Raw genomic sequence first — 12956 nt, 5'->3', positions numbered from 1 at the left:
AGCCAGCTCTGGTCCCAACATCAAACCAACCTGGATGTGTCAAAATCCAATTACGGGATCTAAGGCACGGTTCAGTGGCCACAGTGCCTGTTCTGCGAATGCGGCCTAGAGTTCATCCCCAGGGTCCCCCCAGGCCAGTCCAAGGGAGGGTACCAAAGCACAGTAACTACAACCTAGTTTGATGTGACCCCTTCCATCATCCCAGCAGAGAAAGTAGGCGGTTGCCCATCAACAGGAGGAAGACAAACCACAACATCTGGGTAAAATGTTGAGGAAGGGGTGTAGACCTTAAGCTAAAAATAATTTTAGCTAAAATAAACTAAAAATTAGCCACCCTCACTGATGAGCATAAACAGTGTCTTGGCAGAATCACTTTAATCTTGACGCACTAGGTCTGTGGACCACGGATGTGGCTCCGTGGAAGAGCACTGGTCTTGCACGTGTGAGGCTCGGGTTCGGTTCCGACACCTCCAAGGGAGAACGGACGACGGTCCAGGGGCCAAGTGTTGTGTGTGTGTTTAACGTCAAGACCTGGAGGAGGCGGCCGGCCTGCAGACTCGCGGGGACTACAAGCCCCGAAGGCCCGTGCGCGCACCCGGCCTCCCGACGAGCCCCGCGCGCTTTCCGCGCCAGCTTTGGCCTCGGACGGCAGCGGCCGAGCCCCCGCGGCGGAGCATGGAGAGCGGCGGCCACGACGCCGAGGCGCGTGGCCGCGTCCACCTACGCGCCGACTCGCTGCGCGACGCCGCCCCCGCCGCGCTGCACCTGCTGCCCTGCGAGGTCCCGACCAGCCGGCCCGCCCCGGTGGCGCGCTTCTTCACGCCGGCCATCCGCCCGGGCCCGGACGGTGAGCGCGGCGGCCGGACTACGGCTCCCGGCATGCCCCGCGCCCGCGCCGCGCTCTCCCGGGCGGGCGGCGCCGCGAGGGCTGCTGGGGGTTGTAGTCCTGGCGGAGCCACTGAACCCTTCCTGCCCCCCCCAGGGCTCCAGGCGTCGTTCCGGGGCCGCGGCCTGCGGGGCGAGGAGGTGGCGGTGCCGCCCGGCTTCGTGGGGTACGTGATGGAGATGGAAGACAAGGGAGCGGCGCTCGGGGCGCGGGGCTCCCCGCAGGACTCGGGGAAGGAGCCCGCGGAGGAGGAGCTGGAGCGCAACTTCGTGAGCCAGGGCGAGAGGGTTGGGTTTGGGGGTGGCGTGGGTGGGGCTGCGCGGGGCCCCCGAGACTGAACGGGCCCCTTGCTCCCTCCCTAGGACCGCGTCCTCGGAGCCACCGCGTGTTTCAGTAGCTTCACCCTGTGGGGGCTGGAGACGGTCCCCGGGCCCGACGCCAAAGTGCGAGGCGCCCTGAGCTGGCCCAGCCTCGCCGCCGCGGTGAGTCGATGCCGGGCCAGGACACCCCCTCTCTGGCGCCTGTCCCCGAGCAGGGTCCTCCATGTGCCCCCGCCCCCGGTCAGTAACGGGCCCCTCTGCTGCAGATCCACGCGCCGGTATCCGACGACTGAGCAGCGCAGCTTGGAGGTTTACCCCGGGGTAAACTCTTCCTTCACTTTGGAGCCCCGATCCCGGCACTCAATAAACGAGCTTCACAGCAACGTGAGTTGGGGTGTTGGCAGGAACCCCGGACAGACCCTTGGGGCGGCACTGCTTGTCCTCCCACAGAACTCCACGGGGCTCTGGCCAATAGAGTTTATTGCTGGGGAGATGGGGTAAGAGAGGCCAGACTTTTGCCCCAGTTCCCACCCCGCCCCACGCAGTTTACAAAAGGAATCTTGCGGCCACCGCTCTGCAGAGCGCCCGTGTCGAGTCTGTACACAGCTGCCCGGGTTCCCGTCCCGGCTCCCGCAGGCCCGAGCCTGCCGCCAGCTGCCCCGAAGTGGACTGAGCCCCTCGTTTCTCTGGGTGCTGGACACCAGCCAGCCCCGCCCAGGCCTGTCCTCTCCTCGCAGCCATCCTCAGCCCCATCTCTCGGCGTGCCTCTTCGGGGGGCTCCCAGCCCCGGTCTGCCACCTTGGCATGGCACGGGCAGTGCCTGTTACCACTTCCCCCTCTTGCTCCAGTCCTTGGGCGTGAAATGTAGACACTTCGAGTCGATTCGAAGGAGACGCTTGAGCATAGCTCGTTCGTGCCCATCCACAATGTCCTCGGACAGCGTGAGGATGTACTGGCCCTGGAGAGACGGACAAGCGGGCAGGTCATTGGGGGTGGGGGGAGCCGACCCCCTCCCGCCCCCTCACCCAGGCACTTAGCTACCTTGTAGTAGTTGATGAGGTTGAGGTACTGCAGTGTGGAAATCACGTCTTCCTTCTTGATGCTGGTAATCTCGCTGATCTCACTGCAGGGGAGCAAAGGTCAGGTCCTGGGGACCCTGACTGCCCCAAACCCCCAAAGGGGACCCCAGGATATCTGGCCAGGCACCCAAGGGCAGTGGGCCACACTCACTTGATGGTGATCTGAGGCCTTTCCCCACTCTCCGACTTCAGCCCCATGAGGATCTCCAGGATGGTCTGGGACCAGTAGCTGCGGTAGGAGAGCAGGCCGAGATCCGAGAGGGGCTTTTCGGGGGTCCCCGTTTTCCCTTCCACTTTGGAGAGTTCATAGCCTGAAGCAGAGGAGCAGGGATGGGTGGATGAACAGATGGGTGATCAGATTTATTTGGGGGATGGGTTTGGGCCACAGTGCTTGGAATAGAACCAGGGATGGCCACGTGGAAGGCAGGTGCCTTGCTCCATAGGAACCGCCTGGGCTCCACCTGCCACTAGTGGCTGTTCTAGGACCTCAGGGACAGGTCATGTGTGCACTGGGGTGGTGAGGGCAGAGTGATGACTCATGGGGGCAAGTGCCTGATTGGCCCCTGTATAAACGACTCCCAGTGGGTATGTGAGGACATAAGTGGGAGCCCCCACTTCTGGGCCAGGCCTAAGCTGCTTGAGTTCCTTTGTTTATTCAGTCCCGAGTTGCTTTGGGGTCAGCTGCCCAGAACAGTGCCCCAGTGAGGCTGGCAGTCCTGTCAGAGACCCAGGACTACTGGGATGGAATTCCATCGTTCCGCTGTTCCAGCCTAGGGGCAGAGGGGCTGTGTCTCCATCCTTCCTACATCCCCACAGTCCACAGCACTAAGACTCAGAGCTGGCCCCTGGCAGCTCAGTGAAGCAGGGCCCACAGTGTAGTCAGCCTGGAGATTTTCCCAGGGGGTCCTGATTGTACCCTGTTTCAGGGTTCCCAGAATCATCTGAGCAAATGGCCCATCTGTAAGGTACAGTCTAGTTTTTGAATGGCCCAAACCGGCAGCTGAGCACCCGAGGGTTCGATGAGAGAGGGGACCTGACCCAAGTAGACATTAAGAGGCTTGGGTGCCTGGCGGTGGCCGCTTGATTGGAATGTGGCAGATCCTGGTTCCATCCCTTAAGTACCACTGAGTGTGCCCCACCCACAAAGCCTGGCAAGTGTAGAGGAGCTCCAAGGTTTGGGGGCTCTTAAGAGTTCCTTCAGGGTCTTGGGACAACGCTACTGGTGGCATGGGGACAAGGCCCACCACCCAAGGGTTTGCCTATGTGCAGGCCCTAGAGGAGCAGCATAGCCGCAGACGGGAATGGGGGTTGGTGGCAGTGGTCAGTTGGGCCCTGCCTTGCGTCCTGGCCAGAGCGGCACTCACTGAACTCGATGAGCAGCTTGCCGTAGCCCCGGCGCTGGTATGGGGGCAGCGTCAGGATACAGGCCACGTTGTAGTCCTCCGTGGATTCCTTCTCCTGGGGAAGTGGGGGTGTGAGCATAGTGGGGTGGACACAGAGCGAGCCGGGCTGGGGTCCCCGCGCACACCCACCTTGGAGAAGTAGCCCACGATGTGAAAGCCCTTGCAGTCATACTCGGTCATGACATAGAAGAGGAAGGGGTCGGTGTCGTAATAGAGCGTCTTGTGGTCGAGGAAGCACTTGGCCAGAAGGCACAGGTTCTGGGAGTAACTCTGTGGAGACAGAGATACCTGTTACCACCCTGCAGGTGCATTGTCCCCACACACCCACCCAGGGCTGGCCGTCTCCGCCCCTGCTACCCTGTGCCTATGGAGAAGGGCAGTGCCTGGGGACAAGCTCAGCTTCTCTGCTTCCCAGGTTGCTCCACTGCTGAACTACTGCCGGGCCTAGCCTCAGGGTCATGCCTGCTCTGTCCCCAACTGTGCATACAGCAGCAGCTTCCTTGAGCACCCCAGCTATTGAGGGCCAAGGTCCTGAGGATGGGGATTCCATTTTTTTTGTTTGTTTTTTTTTTGGGGGGGGGCCACACCTGGTGATGCTCAGAGGTTACTTCTGGCTGTGTGCTCAGAAATCACTCTGGCTTGGGGACCACAGTGGACGTCGGGGGATCAAACTGTGGTCCATCCTAGGCTAGCCCGGGCAAGGCAGACTCCTTAATGCTTACGCCACTGCTCCAGCCCTAGGAATTCCTTTTTAAATGCCTGTGCCAGTCCCTCAAGGGCCACACAGGCATCGGTGCCCATGACTCGACCTGAGCCTTTCACTGACCCCTATGGTCCTCCCACCCCACCCCTGTGCCAGGGTCTGGGAATGCTCCTGCTGCTCTTGTTTGCATCAAGGGCTGTTGTGTCTTAAAAAGAAAGTCCCTTTCCACGGACTCAATCTCTACCTCCCAGCACCTGCCCAGCAGCAGGAAAGGAATAAAAAACAAGTTGAAAGGGGTGCCAGTTCAATGGTCCTCCACGCCCCAGCCCGACCTTGTTCTTTCGCCCATCGATCTCAAAGAAGGAGATTGTGCCTTTGCGGTAGATCTCGTTGCCAGGGGGATGCCGCAGGTCACACTTGGTCTGGAGAAGAGGAGTGGGTCAGGGTTGTGTGTGGGAGGGTGCGGGGAGAGTGGCCCAGGGGCCCCACATACCAAGTGCCGTTGCAGACACTTGAGGCTCCGGCCATACTTGAGGCAGAACTCGCAGAGGTAGAGCACAGGCAGCGTGGTGAGCTCCTGCGGGTACGGAGAGAAGTACCAGGGCTTGAGGCGGTGCCGGCCCAACTCGATGCACTCAATGTTCTTCATGCGGGTCACGATGTCGTCGTGGCTCCGGTCGGACACCAGGCTGCCAGTCATGCGTGGGGCTGAAGGGATGCCGTCCGAGCTGTCCTGGGAGTCCTGTCGAGAGCGAAGAAATGCGCCGGGTCGCCCAGGTGCCTCCTAATCTCCTGGCCCTGACACATTCTCCCATTCAGCCCAACAGCAACTGCAAGGGAGATGCTAAAACCTCCCCCCAAGTTTACAGATAAGGAAACACTCCCCAGCACCCCTTCTTTTCAAGGCAGACAGACCCACCTCATCAGTGCCCAGGCAGTTCGATTTCCTTTTTCGGCCCGGCTGGGCAGCCACTGCCCTCCGGGCGGAGCCATTCTGCAGGAGAGGAAACCAGAAGCCCGTAAGACCAGCCCACCACGGAGGACACCCACAGGCCAGAGAAAGGCAGAGGAGGTCTGGGCACTCACCTGGGGAAACACCGAAGCTGGGGCTGTCTCGCTGGGCACCGGGGTCGCTGGGGAAACCACCTCCACCTTCCGTTTCTGCAGAGAGAAACCAAGAAAGGTGGGTCAGAAGGTAGGGAAGGCGGGACCTGAGAGGAGAGTGAGGTCCCTGGAATTGCTGAGGGTACCGTGGAGCGGTGGTTGGGCTGCAGGCAGGAGCTGGAGGAGAGCGGCTGGTCCGGCTCGCCACCGGGAATGACCTCCCGCTCCTTGGGCAGGTTGAAGCGGAGTGTGATCTGGACCGGGATTGGCAAAGTCTTCCCGCTGGCCTGAGCGGAGGCCGGCTGTGGAGACAGGTCCAGGATCTTCCTCGGGTGGGGATGGTGGTGGGATGGGCCGGGGGGGCCAGAGCCCTTCAGAGTGGGGTGATCAGACCCCACCACCCTCTGCCCTCTCAAGGACACAGGCATAGGTCATTGGACTGTGGCCACTACATCTGCCAGGTAGCCCCCTCCTCTGCAAGTGGGAGCCCCTAAGGCCAAGAGCAGAGAGAGCAAGGAGGGGTAGCAGGGGGGACCTACTCACCACCTCTCTCTCCGGAGATCCGGGGCGGGACCCAGGGAGTCCGTTCTTGGTGGGGGTCTTGGCCTCTTTCTTAGGGAACTGGATCTTCTGCAGGTCCAGCCGCTCATGGGTCACCCATTCATCCAGGCGCTTGTTGACTGCAGTGCAGTGGTGGGGATAGCTCAGAAAGGGATGCCAGAAGCACCGGGCGCCCCCCCTTACGCTCCCAACCTCCATCCCTCCCCTGCAGCCCAGCCCAGAACTCACAGTCAATGTAATGCACGTAGAAAAGCTTCCTGCCACTGATGTCCTTCACGCTCAGGATCTCGGCCAGGGCTGTGGGGGAGGACAGCAGAGGCCAGACAGGCCTTAGAATGGGCGCAGCCCAGCCAGGCGGCTCCCCGTTTCCACGACCTGGATCCCCCACCCCACCCCTAGGCTGGATCCCTGAACCCCTCTCTCCCAGCCAAGGGAAAGCGGAGACGCTCTGTAAGCCCCTGCAGCTGCCAAGCCCCGCCCCCCGCCCCCGCTCCCGAGCCGCGCGAGGCCACGCCCCTGCGAGGCCTCTAGCCCCGCCCTCCCCGGAAGCGGCAGGCCCCGCCCCGGCTCGGGTTCCTGGGCCCCGCCCGCCCTCGGCCCGTGGCCACGCCCCCCGACGTCACTCACGCCACTCATCTTCGTTGTCCTGGTTCCGCCGCAGCACGGGCAGGCGGCAGCCCTCGATGATCTCGCCCTGAGGAGACAAGCGGGCGCCGGGGTCGGCGACGGGGCGGTGGGGGGCGGCCTCGGGCCCTCCCCACCTCCCCCGGCTCCCTCCGCCCCGCCCCGGGCACCGGACTCACCACCTCCGCCATCTTCCCTCCCTCCACTGCCACTTCCGGCCCCGCTGGCCGACGTCACTTCCGGGCGGGGCCGCGTCCCGAGGCCCGGGCCCGGCCCGACGAGGCCGTCCTGGGGGAGAGGAGCCAAGACGAGGCTTTCTGCCGCCCGGGTGGGTGCGAGCGCGGAAATAGGGCCCGTCGGGCTGGCGGGGGCCTGTAAGGTCTTCTTCCACGGCCTCGGCGGGGTCCCGAGTGGAATCCCCCGGCAGGATGGGCGGCGATTGGAGGAAAACCGAGTGCCTCACGTGACGCCCACCGGGTGTGCCGCCGGTCACGTGACGCGGCGCGGCTCACGTGGGCGCAGTGTTTGGGTCTGGACGGCGCGCGGCTCTAGTAGCGGCGGGAGCGGACTGCGCATCCCCGGCAGGGTGGGGTCGTGGGAGTGGGCGGGGCTTCGAGGGAGGGGCGGGGCTCCAAGGCTTGGTTCAGGGTGTTGCTGTTGCACGTAAATAAATTACTCGGGGGCCGGAGAGATTGTACGGTGGTTAGTCGTAACATGCCGAAGGTCGGTGGTTCGAATCCCTGCTGGGGGCGGTTTCTGATCGCAGAGCCAGGAATAACCCCTGAGCACTGCCGAGTGTGACCCCCCCCAAAAAATAAAATTAATTAAATTACTTGCACATAAGAACTATTTTTTGTTGGGGCCGGAGAGATAGCACAGTGGCGTTTGCCTTGCAAGCAGCCGATCCAGGACCCAAGGTGGTTGGTTCGAATCCCGGTGTCCCATATGGTCCCCCGTGCCTGCCAGGAGCTATTTCTGAGCAGACAGCCAGGAGGAACCCCTGAGTACTGCCGGGTGTGGCCCCCCCAAAAAATTACTTTTTGTTTGGTGGTCACACCCGGTGGTGTTCTGAGCTTAGTCCTGCCTCAGCGCTCAAGCAGATTATTCCTGGCAGGTTTGTGGGATGCCAGTAGTCGAATCTGGATTGGCCAGGTGCACGTCCAAGGGGCCTGATGAGCTGTATTCTTCCAATCCATCTTGTTTTGTTTTTTATCACACCCAGCAGCGCTCAGGGGTTCCAACTGGCTCTATGCTCAGAAATCACTCCTGGCATATGGGTGTGGGACCATATGGGATGCCGGGATTCGAACCACCGTCCTTTTCTGCATGCAAGGCAAACACCCTACCTCCATGATCTCTCCAGCCCCGAATCCATCTTTCTTAATTTAAAAAGACCCACTCCAGGATCCAGGTTTGATTCTTGGCATCCCAAGCATCAGTAAGAAGTCCTTGAGCACAACAGTTCCTGGTGCTTAGTTAGGGGAGCTAGCCTAGGAAGGACCGAGGTTCGATTCCCCGGCGTCTCATATGGTCCCCACAGCCAGGAGCGATTTCTGAGTGCAGAACCAGGAGGAACCCCTGAGCGTCACCGGGTGTGGTCAAAAAAGAAACAAGCAAACAGAAAAATGAAAGGTTTTGGGGGCCGGAGAGATAGCACAACGGTAAGGCGTTTGTCTTGCAAGCAGCTGACCCAAGACCAATTGTGGTTCAAATCCCGGCATCCTGTATGGTCCCCAGTGCCTACCAGGAGTAACCCCTGAGCGCCGCCGGTATGCCCCCCCAAAAAACACCTAAGGCTTTTTGGGGGCGGAGTGGTGGTGCAAACAGTAGGGTGTTTGCCTGGCATGAGCTAACCTAGGACCGCGGTTTGATCCCCCAGCGACCCATAAGGTCCGCCAAGCCAGGAGCAATTTCTGAGTGCATAACCAGAAGGAACCCCTGAGCGTCAAAGGGTTGGCCTAAAAAGAGAAACAGTTTTCTTGGGGGGGTCACAGCCGGTGGCGCGAGCTCAGGGGACTGTATGGAATGCCGGGATTTGAACCACAGTTGGTTCTGGGTCAGCCAATGCAAGGCAAACACCCTACCGCTGTGCTACTCTCTGATCCCCAATAAGTAAGATGTATGTTCTATTTTTCCCCCACCCTCAGGTGTATGGTCCATTAAGGAGTGGTGTCCATCACTCATCCGATAAAGGGCTAATATCCAATATATAGAGAGTTGTTTTTTTTTTTTTTTGGGTTTTGGTTTTTGGGCCATACCTGGCGTTGCTCAGGGGTTACTCCTGGCTGTCTGCTCAGAAATAGCTCCTGGCAGGCACGGGGGACCATATGGGACACTGGGTTTCGAACCGTCCTGGATCGGCTGCTTGCAAGGCAAACACCGCTGTGCTATTTCTCCAGGCCCCAATATATATAAAGTACTGTTAAAACTCTACAAGGAGAGGCCAGAGAGATAGCATGGAGGTAGGGCATTTGCCTTGCATGCAGAAGGACGGTGGTTCGAATCTCGGCATCCCATATGGTCCCCCGAGCCGCCAGGAGTGATTTCTGAGCATAAAGCCAGGAGGAACCCCTGAGCGCTGCTGGGTGTGACCCCCAAAAAAACAAAACAACAACAAAAAAAACTTCTACAAGGAAAATAAACTAAATCCCATCAAAAATGGGGAAGAGATGAATGGAAAATTCCTTAAGACGTACAAATGCCAAAAGACATAGGAAAAATGGTCTATATAACTAATCATCAGGGAAATGCAAATATAAACGATGAGATACCACAACAAACTAGAGAGATTGACACTCATCAAAATGAACAACAGCGGGGCCAGAGAGATTGTACAGTGATAGGGCGTTTGCCTTATATGCAGCTGACCCAGGACAGAGATGGTTCAAATCCCAGCATCCCATATGGTCCCCCATGCCTGCCAGGAGCGATTTCTGAGCACAGAGCCAGGAGTAATTTACACCTGGGCATCACCAGGTGTGACCCAAAAACAAACAAAACAAGACAAAAGACCAACAGCCAGTGTTGTCAAAGATGCGGGGAAACGGAACCCTCATTTACAATTGGTGGGAATGTTGACTGAATAAGCCTTTGTGGAAGTCAGTATGGTCATTACTCATAAAACAAACAAACTTCATGAGTCTGCAATCCCACTTTTCTTTTTTTTTTTTTTTTTGGTTTTTTTTTTTTGGGCCACACCCGGTAACGCTCAGGGGTTACTCCTGGCTATGCGCTCAGAAGTTGCTCCTGGCTTGGGGGACCATATGGGACACCGGGGGATCGAACCGCGGTCCGTCCAAGGCAGCGCTGGCAAGGCAGGCACCTTACCTTTAGCGCCACCGCCCGGCCCTCAATCCCACTTTTCAAAATATACCCTAATGGCCCAAAAGTACAACGCAGAAAAGCTCTCTTCATGCCTATGTTCATTGCAGCACTATTCCTAATAATAAAAAACTGGAAACAACCCAAATGCCCAAAAGAAGGTGACTAGATAAAAAACAAAACAAAACAAAACAAAACAAAAAACACTGGGGCCAGCAAAGTAGGCCATTTGCTTTGCATGCAGAAGGACAGTGGTTCGAATCCCAGCATTCCATATGGTCCCGAGCCTGCCAGGAGATTTCTGAGCATAGAGCCAGGAGTAGCCCCTGAACACTGCCAGGTGTGATCCCCAAAAAACAAACAAACAAACAAACAAACAAAAACAATGGTACATCTATACAATGGAATACTACTCAGCAGTAATTAAAGACAAAGCCATACAATTTGTTGCTGTGTGAATGAACGTAGAGAAGGGGTCTTCAAGCTTTTTTAACAGGAGGCCAGTTCATGGGGCCAGAGTAGTGGCACAGCCGTAGGGTGTGTGCCTTACACATAGCTGACCTAGGACAGACCAAGGTTCAATCCCCCAGCATCCCATATGGTCCTCCAAGCCAGGAGCAATTTTTGAGTGCATAGCCAGGAGTAACCCTTTAATATCACCGGTGTAACCCAAAAACCAAAAATGTAAATAAAAAGGAGGCCAGGCCAGTTCACTATCCCTGAAACCATTGGAGGATCAGAGTATAGTTCTAGGGGCTGGAGGGATAGTATGGAGGTTAGGTATTTGCCTTGAATGCAGAAGGACAGTGGTTCAACTCCCGGCAACCCAAATGGTCCCCCCGAGCCTGCCAGGAGTGATTTCTGAGCATAGAGCCGGGAGTAACCACTGAGTGCTGCCGGTGTGACCCAAAAACAAAAACAAACAGTATAGTTTAAAAAAAAAACTATGACGGGCCGGAGCAGTGACTCAAGCAGTACGGCATTTGCCTTGCACGTGCTAACCTTGGACAGACCATGGTTCCATCCCCCAGTGTCCCATATGGTCCCCCAACCAGAAGCTATTTCTGAGCACATTGCCAGGAGTAACCTCTGAGTGTCGCTGGGTGTGGCCCCCCTCAAAAAAAAAACAAAAAAACAAAAAACTATGACATATTACTATATGTGTGTGTGTATATATACACTGCATGTATTTTATTTTGAAGTAAAAAAGGGAACAAGGGGCCAGAGAGATGGAGTTAAGGTGTTTGCCTTGTATGCAGAAGGTCATTGGTTCGAATCTCTACATCCCATATGGTCCCCCGAGCCTGCCAGGAGTGATTTCTGAACATGGAGCCAGGAGTAACCCCTGAGCGCTGCCCGGTGTGACCCAAGAACCAAAAAAGAGGGGGTGGGGAACAAATACAACATTTAATTTTTTGTTTGTTTGGGGCCACATCTGATGTCATTGAGGAGTTACTCCTGGATCTATGCTCAAAAATCACTCCTGGCAGGCTCAGTAGATCAAAGATGCCAGGAATCGAACCCATTCCATGCTGAGTTGGCTGCATGCAGGGCAAATGCTCTGCCTCTTTGCTATCTCTCCAACCCCCCCCCCCAATACAACATTTAAAATGAAGAGCAAATAAAGTTAAATCAGCAAACTTAGCAGTATTTCAGTGGGAACTATGGTCCTGCTTTTGGCTAATGAGATAGATGTTCCTTGTCTGGTTCCATATTTGTCATTGCTAGGCATAACGTGATGCACGTGTGCCTCAGTCTAGATCTGGTCGAGATTTCAGATATTTCATTCTGGAAAAAATATGTTCACAGACATGAGTGCTGCCAAAGACAGTTGCCATTTTGAGTGCACGGTTCCTGAGATTAGGATATGTCTTACAGGGGAGAGAGCATAAAACTTAGGTTTAAGGGGCTGGAAAGATAGCTTGGAGGTAAGGCGTTTGCCTTGCATGCAGAAGGATGGTGGTTCGAATCCCAGCATCCCATATGGTCCCCCGAGCCTGCCAGAAATGATTTCTGAGTGCTGCCAGGTGTGACCCAAAAACCAAAAAAAAAAAAAAAAAATCAGTAGTTTGAATCCCAGCATCCCATATGGTCCCCGTGCCTGCTAGAAGTGATTCTGAACACAGAGCCAGGAGTAGCCCAAATGCCACTGGCTATAACCCCCCCCCCCCCCCCCCCCCCCAATATGAGAGAGGAAGAGTGCAGGAGCCTGATAGCAAAGCGTTAGGGCATTTGCCTTGCATGGAGCTAAGGCAGGAGGAATCTGTGTTCAATCCCCAGCATCCCATATGGTCTCCGGAGCCAGGAGCACAGAGCCAGGAGTAACCCCTGAGCATCACCAGGTATGGCTCAAAAAACAAAAAAACAAATAAACAAAACTAAACAAAAAAAGAGTGCATGCATGACGTGTCACATTCTCTAGGAGATTAGTTAAGGTTAGATCCCCACTTAGTTCCCAGACAGGAAAGGCAGTTCCCATTCCTCTGTCCGATAAGGTCAGGGGGAACAGTTCCAGTTGTAGAGATCCGCAGAAAATAATTCACGCAGTGAAAAGGTTCAAGAATGGGTCCAGGGGTCGGCGTGGTGGCGCTAGAGGTAAGGTGTCTGCCTTGCCAGCGCTAGCCTAGGACGGACTGCGGTTCGATCCCCCAGTCCCCATATGGTCCCCCAAGCCAGGCGCAATTTCTGAGCTCATAACCAGGAGTAACCCCTGAGCGTCACCGGGTGTGGCCCAAAAAACCATAAAAAAAAAATGGGTTCAGGAAATCCAGTACTCAAGCAAGGAATTCAAACCACAAAAGCTTTCTGCTCCTAAGATGGAGTGCAGCTCAGCAGAAGACCACCAAAGAATGAGCCCCAGCCTTCTTCAGTCCCTTGTTTTTATTGACAAGAATCAGGTACCACTTTAGGGTGGGAGCAGAATACCAAGTAAGGAATAATCCAATATACTATCAC

General features: G+C 56.6%; 2 protein-coding genes across 3 annotated transcripts; one reads left to right on the top strand and one right to left on the bottom strand.

Moving 5' to 3' along the window:
* The first annotated feature begins 675 nt into the window (after positions 1-675).
* On the top strand, positions 676-1589 carry RNASEH2C (ribonuclease H2 subunit C). The gene is made up of 4 exons (XM_049781153.1): positions 676-847; positions 983-1155; positions 1249-1368; positions 1473-1589. The coding sequence occupies exons 1-4, from the start codon at positions 676-678 to the stop codon at positions 1497-1499; spliced, it is 492 nt and encodes a 163-aa protein (XP_049637110.1). The 3' UTR covers positions 1500-1589.
* Positions 1590-1681: 92 nt separating this feature from the next.
* KAT5 (lysine acetyltransferase 5) lies at positions 1682-7223 on the bottom strand. 2 transcript variants are annotated; one of them, XM_049781151.1, is made up of 14 exons: positions 6860-7223; positions 6684-6750; positions 6285-6353; positions 6039-6175; positions 5642-5797; positions 5478-5552; positions 5311-5385; positions 4885-5133; positions 4724-4813; positions 3818-3958; positions 3650-3743; positions 2437-2596; positions 2248-2329; positions 1682-2164 (listed from the first exon to the last, which is right to left on the bottom strand). In XM_049781151.1, the coding sequence occupies exons 1-14, from the start codon at positions 6869-6871 to the stop codon at positions 2030-2032; spliced, it is 1542 nt and encodes a 513-aa protein (XP_049637108.1). In that variant the 5' UTR covers positions 6872-7223; the 3' UTR covers positions 1682-2029. The 2 variants fall into 2 exon arrangements, with proteins under 2 accessions (XP_049637108.1, XP_049637109.1); XM_049781152.1 differs by lacking the exon at positions 5642-5797.
* Between the last annotated feature and the right edge of the window lie 5733 nt (positions 7224-12956).

The sequence above is a fragment of the Suncus etruscus genome, chromosome 9 (assembly GCF_024139225.1).
Source record: "Suncus etruscus isolate mSunEtr1 chromosome 9, mSunEtr1.pri.cur, whole genome shotgun sequence".
Lineage (NCBI taxonomy): Eukaryota > Metazoa > Chordata > Mammalia > Eulipotyphla > Soricidae > Suncus > Suncus etruscus.
Note: the sequence above shows the minus strand (reverse complement) of the source record. Positions and strands in the feature narration are given on the sequence as shown.

What these genes read in the sequence shown, in the direction of transcription:
- KAT5 (XM_049781151.1), bottom strand. An exon ending in TCGATGGGCGAAAGAACAAG is followed by an intron (nt 3,959 to 4,723) that starts GTCGGGCTGGGG and finishes CTGTCTCCACAG; the next exon opens with AGTTACTCCCAGAACCTGTG. An exon ending in TCGTGGGCTACTTCTCCAAG is followed by an intron (nt 3,744 to 3,817) that starts GTGGGTGTGCGC and finishes CCACTTCCCCAG; the next exon opens with GAGAAGGAATCCACGGAGGA.
- RNASEH2C (XM_049781153.1), top strand. Translation starts at nt 676, where the DNA reads ATGGAGAGCGGCGGCCACGACGCCGAGGCGCGTGGCCGCGTCCACCTA. An exon ending in CATCCGCCCGGGCCCGGACG is followed by an intron (nt 848 to 982) that starts GTGAGCGCGGCG and finishes TGCCCCCCCCAG; the next exon opens with GGCTCCAGGCGTCGTTCCGG. An exon ending in AGGAGCTGGAGCGCAACTTC is followed by an intron (nt 1,156 to 1,248) that starts GTGAGCCAGGGC and finishes CTCCCTCCCTAG; the next exon opens with GACCGCGTCCTCGGAGCCAC.